This window comes from Mercenaria mercenaria, unplaced genomic scaffold (genome assembly GCF_021730395.1).
Source record: "Mercenaria mercenaria strain notata unplaced genomic scaffold, MADL_Memer_1 contig_3463, whole genome shotgun sequence".
Lineage (NCBI taxonomy): Eukaryota > Metazoa > Mollusca > Bivalvia > Venerida > Veneridae > Mercenaria > Mercenaria mercenaria.
In genome coordinates, this window is record NW_026461603.1 from 1 (window position 1) to 8546 (window position 8546).

Here is an 8546-nt window from a genome sequence, read left to right on the forward strand (position 1 = left end):
ATTCAAAAACTAGGTCACTAGGTCAAATCAAATAAAACCTTGTATATCCGATAGAGGTTGTAGTTTTCAACTGATCTTCATGAAATTTTGTCAGAATGATAACCTTGATAAAATCTAGGCCAAGTTCCAAAATGGGTCATCTGGGGTCGAAACTAGGCCATAAGGTCAAATTAAAGAAACTCCTTGTGTATGCGATAAAGGCTTTATTTTTATATTGATCTTCATGAATTTCGGTCAGAATAATTGCCTTGATGAAATTTAGGACAAGAATGAATATGGGTCATCTTGGGTCAAAAACTAGGTCACTAGGTCATATCAAAGAAAAAGCTTGTGTATGCAATAGAGACTGCATTTTACACCGAATCTTCATGAAATTTGATCAGAGTATTTATCTGGATGAAATCTAGGTCAGGTTTGAATATGGGTCATCTGGGGTCAAAAACTAAGTCACCCGGTCAAATTAAAGACAAACCTTGTGTAGGCCATAGGGGCTGCATATTACACTGGATATTTATAAAAAAAATTTAGTCAGAGTGATTGCCTTGATGAAATCCAGGAGGATTATCAATATGGGTCATCTGGGATCAAAAGCTAGGTCACTAGGTCAGATCAAAGAAAATCTTTGTGTATGCCATAGAGGCTGTAATTTTCAATTGAACTTCATGAATTTTGGTCAGAATGATTTCCTTGATGAAATCTAGATCAAGTTCGAAGGTGGGTCATCTTGGGTCAAAAACTAGGTCACTAGGTCAAATCAAAGAAAAACGTGTGTATGCAGTAGGGCCTGCATACACCGGATCTTCATGATATTTGATCAAAATATTTGCTTGGATGAAATCAAGGTTGAGTTTGAAGGTGGGTCATCTACGGTCAAAAACTAGGTCACCCGGTCAAATTAAAGAAAAACATTGTGTATGCGATAGGGGCTGCATTTTACACTGGATATTCATAAAATTTAGTCAGAATGATTGCCTTGATGAAATCTAGGCCAAGGTTAAATATGGGTCATCTGGGAAATATGTTTACCCTGTTATGATGTGATTCTCAGGTGATCGACCTCGGACCATCTTGGCCCTCTTGTTTAATATACAAAGCAAAATGAAATTACTTACAATTCATTTTATTGAAATCTTAAAGAAGATAATAAACACAAAATTCGTATTGAAATATGACTGCTCCGTTTTAGTCAGTGATTTTATGTATAGAACCTTAGTAGGTTCCTCAGAATAGATTACGTAACAATGCAGCTGAAAACATCGTTAAAAGTAAATAGCGCGTTGTTAAAAGTGCACATCTTTGTGAAAACCTGTTTGATTAACAGAAAATATTTGGACATAAACTTCTAATCTTCTCTTAAATGTCTTTCCTGAATAGTTCTTAAGGTATACAAGTTTGAGTTTCGCAATGGTGAATTTGGGACTACTTCATTTCACTGGACTGCATCAGACATAACTTCACGTGCCCTTGTTTATAAGCATGGAGAGATTGACATATATGTGATGCCTTGGTCATTGCTAAAGCCTTTTGATGAACTAGACTTAGCAACAAGAGAAGCTTTAATATTTGGAGCTGAAAAAGTGAGTATCTAGGCATTTTGATGTTAAGCTGTGCAATTAAATCGCCCCTTTGTCAGAAGCGAAAACACTAGTATTGCTATTTACGACTTGCCCTATGCAATAAAAAATATCAAATGTACTTATCATTACCAATGTTGCAAAAAAGTGTAAAAAATGTGTTATAAAAAGCAATAAATTCCTCTAGTCGCATAATATCATGGCACATTATCAGAAATTAAACTGATGCACTAAAATAATCATAAAATACTGATTATCTCTACTAGAAGGCATACTGCTAATTTTGCCACCGATGTTTCATAACATTTCTTTATAAATGTAACAGGGCAGACGTGGTCTTGGTAGAATATATGTTGTGCCTGCAGGTCCAAATGGTAATGAGGTGACAAATAATATCTTTACCATCACTGTCAACGGCATTGGCAGGGAGGGAATTGTTCCGGAAAATACTTTCGCGGATACAAGTGTACTCGTGTCTGGGCTTTCCGAGGGACATAATCTTACATCTCGCTATATGGTAATCATCACAATTTAATAAGTCGACTACCCATGCTAAAGGAAATTATATTGTTAACAAACATGTTCGAGAAGAAAAGTAGTTTAGATCTATCGCCTTTCACACGTAAAATATATTCGAATGTATTCAGCCTTAAGGTTAGATAAACCAACATTATTGTATGTAGCATCAGGTGTATCACCATTTGTATATTTGTATTATATTCAATACCATACATATTCATGTGGATTTACAAGTTTCCTTGACTAAAATGCGATTCACTCAGTATTTATTTTGATTTTCAGTAACTATTTTTACATCCGTATCGTGTTGAGCAACAATTTCTTTTTGTAAGGCAATATATGTATTTTTATCTTTTTAATATTTGTTATCATAGATTACAACCACTCAGAAGAATGCATGCTCAGATTTGTTTCGTGGTGTGTCAGCTGCTGCATCTCAGGTTGCAGCAATCATTGGTCTAGCTCTCCAGGCATAGTATGTTGAACTCATTATCAGGCATTTGTTCTGTAATATTAAAATTGCTTGTAAACATGATAAAAAAGTAACTTTTGGTGTTGAACTAGTTCTAACTGAATTTATTTTGGGTGTGGAATATGTAGTACGGAAGGAAATGAAACACAGTAACAAAGTCCTCAAAAATATCATAGCACATTTCTTGAAATCTGAAGTACCGTGTAATACGTATTGGTTCCGTTACTGTACTGTATAGTTGTATAACTGGTATGATATAGTTTGAATATCAGAAAAAGATCTCTTGAGATTTCTAGCAAATACTGGTATCAAACAAATTGAAGTGTCAAATTTCAGAACATAGGTGTCAAAATTCAAAACATAGAATTTCTAGGCAACTTTCAGTACATATTTCTAAGAAAAACTCGTCGGCACTGGATTAACGAACACCAACTATGTGTATCGCAAAGTCAGAAACTAGACAGAAAACATTGATAGGGGATTTGTAAAACAAAAATGTTTTTACAATATCAGTGCAGATGGCTGGGATACTTTTTAACATCGATATTTGCTCGAAATTCATACAAACAGTTACGGCAGTTATTTATAAGGTGCTTGTTGAACTGCTTTGTTAATGTAATGCATACATGTGAATAAAGAAATGATACTAGTACATGTGTATTTAGTTTCATAATTGATTTTATTGTAGATAAATTTGTATTACTTTTTTTTTTAAAAGTTAAATGTAAAGGAATCTGTCCTTAGATATCACCTTATTTCCAGCGTTTGGACTGGATTCTTTTAAGGGCGTGTATTGCATAATTAACTAAAGATTATAAATTATTGACAAAAAGTTATGTTTGAATTAGTTTAAGGTTCTAACATTATTTCTTGAAATGTAACTGGCCTAAACATATTCTTCATTTGATAAGCTTTTAAATGGTGTAAACGATTTAAAAACCATGTGTTATTACGAATCGCATTTTTGCAGTGTTCTGTATATTATATATTTTAGCCCAAGTTTAACACTTCGAGATATTCAACATCTCATAGTCCAGTCATCAGAGTACGACGAACTTGACGAGAAGCATGCTTTCATTTGTAATGGGGCTGGTAGATATTGTACGTATAATCATCACAACATGTAAATAAATTCACAATACTATATATCCGCAATTGGAAAGTTGATGCTAAAATTTAGAAGTTGTTATTATAGTCAAAAACTAAAATGATATTTGACTTCGTATTTTTAAGCGTTGTATAAAGTTGATGTTTTTTTCTTTTTTTCAGATCACAGATATTTTGGATTTGGACTTTTAAATGCTACAAAACTTGTTACACTTGCTAAAAAACAGACTAAAACATTAAAGCTTCTATCTGTTAAGCTTGAGAATTCAACAGAGAAGTATAAATATTTAAAAGAAATTCTTTACCGTTCAGTGAAATAAGTATATTTCATTCGGTTGTCTTTACATAATTAACAGTTTTCGCTTCCTCCGTATATCTACTTACTGTTTGTCATATTATTCTTACTATTTATAATAATATATATTTGAATATAAAAACTACAACTTGGAAGCTTAAACCGGTTTATGGTTTGCACATAACCTCACTCGCACTCCAACCATGTTCCAAAGTCACAGCACAGTGTAAATAAAAGTCATCCATCCAAAACTGTTTGTAATTATGGTGAAAGTGTATAGAACCGGACTAAAGACATTTGGTATCTATGTATGATGCCTTTCTGTATAACAAAGTATTTAAATGAAGATATAACCCAACTGTTTTGAAACAAATCGCATGTTAAGTGTTCAAGACTTCTACGCTTTCCTCTTTGATTTTGCCTAACGAAACAAGTGTAGGACTATATGATAAACTTTCTGAACTGCGTTGTTGCGTCCTCTGGCCTGTTTAGTCGGACCCTTAAGGGTGTTTCTCTCGATGCTCTGTCCTCTGGAAAGGCATTAAGTGCATGCGTTTTTTTGTTCTTACAGTTTGCTTTAAAATATATTTACAGGAGTTTTTTGTGTTTTACATGGTACGCCTTCTATTACAGTTGCGTATGTTGGGATATTCATCCTTGTTTTAGGGATTCTCATGACATATCCAGTCCTTTGAGTTTGGAACATAGTTTTGGTAAGAGTGAGGTGAGGTGCGCAACATTAAACGAATTGAGCGCCCCATGATGGTCTGTTCAATGCGCTGATCCGCAGTGCTCCTTCATTTGTTTTGTCCTCGCGTGTTTTCTTTGTTTCTGTCTCTGTGTGTGTGTGTGTGTGTGTGTGTCTATATATGCTAGTCGTGTGTGTGTGTGTGTGTATGTCTATATATGCTAGTCTATTGCACGTCCGCGTGTTGTGCTTTGAGGAGGCTGCGGTTTTGGAACGTGGCTTTACCTGTTGGATATTCATAATTGTTTGATCGTTTCTAAGGAACAGAATAAAATACTTTGTTTAAAAACATCATAACACATCTGTAATGTTCAGAATATATATATTATAATAGCTATATAAAATGTCTGACTATCCTTTACATATCGTTGGTAATAATTTAGATTTAATGTTGTTACAATAAGATTTGTTTTGTCAATAAAAATGCGTTTAGTAAAACGAATGATCACCATACACACTGAATTACAATGTTCATTTTCTCAGCATTGTTTACATAGAATTTCAGACGACGGACTTGTATTCCAATGCGAATTTTGCCAAGGCTGTGATGATGCAAGTACACAGCCATGTTTAACTAAAATTGAACATGTTGCGGTATCGTTTGAATTCGAAACCCAGACGAAAGAACTCAGGATGTATCTAACGTCACCATCTGGAACTGAGTCTGTTTTAATGAAGGATACTAAGGTAATATCTATTTGCATATAAGTTTACTGATTTAGAATTTTTGACAAGGAATATGTTCATAAAAGCGGAAAAAGTAGCATTGAGTCTCGTAGTATTTGGACTTAGTGTTGTTATCTTTTCTGGCTCTTTGGCTCTTTTCTATCATTTTGATTGTCTTATAGATTTTGTTTTCAAATAAGACTATTGTTGATTTCAGGATCTGAAGTCAAAAACTATTGGTCAGATAGTCTCCGTGAACTTTTGGGATGAAATGGCACTTGGTTTATGGACTTTCAGACTTTACAGCATTCCTTCCTTGAAAGATGAAGGTAGGAGTTTTTTTATGTATGGGTAATCAACGAGATTCCCCGTCTGGAATTTATTAGAAATATATGTTTCCAGTCAAGCCCATGATACATGTCGTGTTTACTACACAGCATCAAGTCTAGGCCGATACTACAATTTTAAAATAATGGCTAACCACTGAAAGTAATTTGTTTGAACTCTGATCGCTAGCGGTGTTGTTTAACCTGCTAAACACTGTCACTGATCCTTTTATCTTTCACCCATTCTTATCTAACACAAAATGGAAACTGTACTATGTTCTTAGTTATGCAAATATCTGTTACATTCATATTTCAATGTTAGCTTTTAAGGAAAAATCTCTTTTTATTTCAATGACAAACTTGGAAACTGTCTGGAAGCATATATATATATTTAATTTTAATTTAATTTTCAGGCTGCACATAATTGTATATATGATGATATAGCAAAGTTATTACCATTTCAGCACTAGAACTAAAAAAAAAAAAAAATAGAAAAGAAAAGAAAAAACAAATATGGAGAAAAGAAAGAAAATGTATAGGAGGTTCTGATGGTTTCGAGTTTAGTATAATTTTAAACATTTAATTTTAAACGATTACTGTTACTGCAGTCACAAATAAGATATAAGCGCTTTTCAGAAAGACATGCAATACAAAACAATTTATATGTAGGGACTTTGGCTATTTGTAGCACTAGAAAAAAATGGACCAGTTGGCATTATGTTCGCCCAATCAATGAATAATGAAATTTTATTTTCCAGTTATATACTAAATACAACTGTCAAAATTAAACATTCAGGATATCCGTATTCGCGTCCTGTTTATAACTTTCTTATTCGTGAATGGATTTGAAAAAAACTTGGCAGAAATGATCAGTATGACATGGTGATGTGTCATCTACAAGAAACATACATCTACTCATCTAACTTTTTGAATTATTTCCCTTTATTGAATTATCATCCCGATTTTTTGTCCGTTTTGTTCTTTTGGCGTTCACGGATGGCTTTTGAAAAAAAACTTTGCACAGTAATTCATCCGAGTTCCAGCGCATTTTAAGAATGGTTGATTTAAAGTTGTAATATTTCAAAACATTCTTGGTTGATTTAAGTTTGTAATATTTCAACATTTTTGGTTTTGTACGTTGTTTTCAATGTGTTATGCTTTGGTTTTAGCGTGTTTTTGACATGTTCATCATATAACGACGGTTAGCGCAGTGCTAAAATTTATATTGCTGCTACACTTGAATTTCACGCCATAGACACATGACCAGTCCTGGAACTATCCTCTTGATGCTTACTGCTAATCGAGGAAACTACTATTACCATTTTATACGTCTTTGGTATGAAACGGCCAGGAACTTTATCCACAACCGTTCTGCCACTAGGCTACCGAGGCGATTTTATATATGAATCTAAATTCGTCAAACTTACGCAAAGATTTCATTCTGTAATGAAATAAGAGTTCAAAATACTTTACTCCCTTTTTATCAGAGTCTTTACAAAAAAGTTTTTATCTTCATGTTTTATACTTGTGTTGCTCCATATGTACTAACGGAAGCGTCCTGATACCAAACAATAATGTTCTGTTAATACGATTTAGAACAACTCCTTATAAGCACTTAATAACAACCAACACCAAGTCGCCTCATAATTGTACGCTATTTTAGGAAGGATAGGCATGTATATATAAAGGGCATGATCTAGACAATTGTAAACTTTCTATTCTTACACAAATTACTGTCTATATTCTTTTAACAGATAATGTGACTACGAACGTAACAAGTGTAACATTAACACTTTATGGAACAAGTGCAACAATTCCGTCAGAGAAACAAAACCGTTGTGATTCTAGTAGACCATTTTCTGATGACAATGACATTTCTGAAACAGACGACTTGGAAGAGCAATCAGATGAAAGCCATCTCGCAACTATCATTGAAAGGCTTAAACACTTAGCAATAAACTTTGTAGTTATTTCTGGCCTAGTTTGTCTTGCAAAGTGTCTTGCTAGATTCTAGTCTTAATTCTTTATTGAAAAATGACATTTTACTTTAAATGATATTCAATCTCGTTTTCATTTCACGTACAATTCAAGTTATTTCCTTTAGATCTGATGTATGTCTTTTACAAATATATGTAAACATTGCAATAAAATCTGTAAAAAGACATATTAGATACTCTCTGAATACAAATGTGGATTACAGTACGTTTTGTTATATGGAATTTATTTTTTCATCTTTCTGTTATAAGTAACACTTATTTATTTTTACAGTGAACTTACTGCTATTATCTGTGACATATATTGCGTCATTATTATTAATCCCGTACCGTACAATAGAGCAGAATGACAACAATTATTGTTTTTAGCTCACCTGTCACGAAGTGACAAGGTGAGCTTTTGTGATCGCGCAGCGTCCGTCGTCCGTCGTCCGTGCGTGCGTCCGTGCGTAAACTTTTCTTTGTGACATTTCTAGAGGTCACATTTTTCATGGGATCTTTATGAAAATAGGTCAGAATGTTCATCTTGGTAAATTCTAGGTCAAGTTCGAAACTGGGTCACGTGCCATCAAAAACTAGGTCAGTAGGTCTAAAAATAGAAAAACATTGTGACCTCTCTAGAGGCCATAATTTTCAATGGAGCTTCATGAAAATTGGTCAGAATGTTTACCTTGATGATATCTAGGTCAAGTTTGAAACTGGATTACGTGCCTTTAAAAACTAGGTCAGTAGGTCTAAAAATAGATAAACCTTCTGACCTCTCTAGAGGCCACATATTTCACAAGATCTTCATGAAAATTGGTCAGAACGTTCAGCTTGATGATATCTAGGTCAAGTTTGAAACT

The 8546-nt window shown here is 33.7% G+C and overlaps 1 protein-coding gene across 1 annotated transcript; it reads left to right on the plus strand.

Moving 5' to 3' along the window:
- The first annotated feature begins 1262 nt into the window (after positions 1-1262).
- LOC128553093 (proprotein convertase subtilisin/kexin type 4-like) lies at positions 1263-7721 on the plus strand. Its single transcript, XM_053534206.1, has 8 exons — positions 1263-1577; positions 1900-2091; positions 2468-2568; positions 3560-3666; positions 3835-3949; positions 5213-5402; positions 5599-5710; positions 7462-7721. Exons 1-8 carry the CDS (start codon positions 1500-1502, stop codon positions 7719-7721), a joined length of 1155 nt encoding a protein of 384 aa, XP_053390181.1. The 5' UTR covers positions 1263-1499.
- The last annotated feature ends 825 nt before the right edge of the window (positions 7722-8546 follow it).

Bases quoted from the DNA above. Each gene is read 5' to 3' on its own strand.
- LOC128553093 (XM_053534206.1), top strand. From the start codon at position 1,500: ATGCCTTGGTCATTGCTAAAGCCTTTTGATGAACTAGACTTAGCAACA. The intron at 3,667-3,834 runs GTACGTATAATC...TCTTTTTTTCAG, and splicing joins TAATGGGGCTGGTAGATATT to ATCACAGATATTTTGGATTT. The intron at 5,403-5,598 runs GTAATATCTATT...TGTTGATTTCAG, and splicing joins TTTTAATGAAGGATACTAAG to GATCTGAAGTCAAAAACTAT.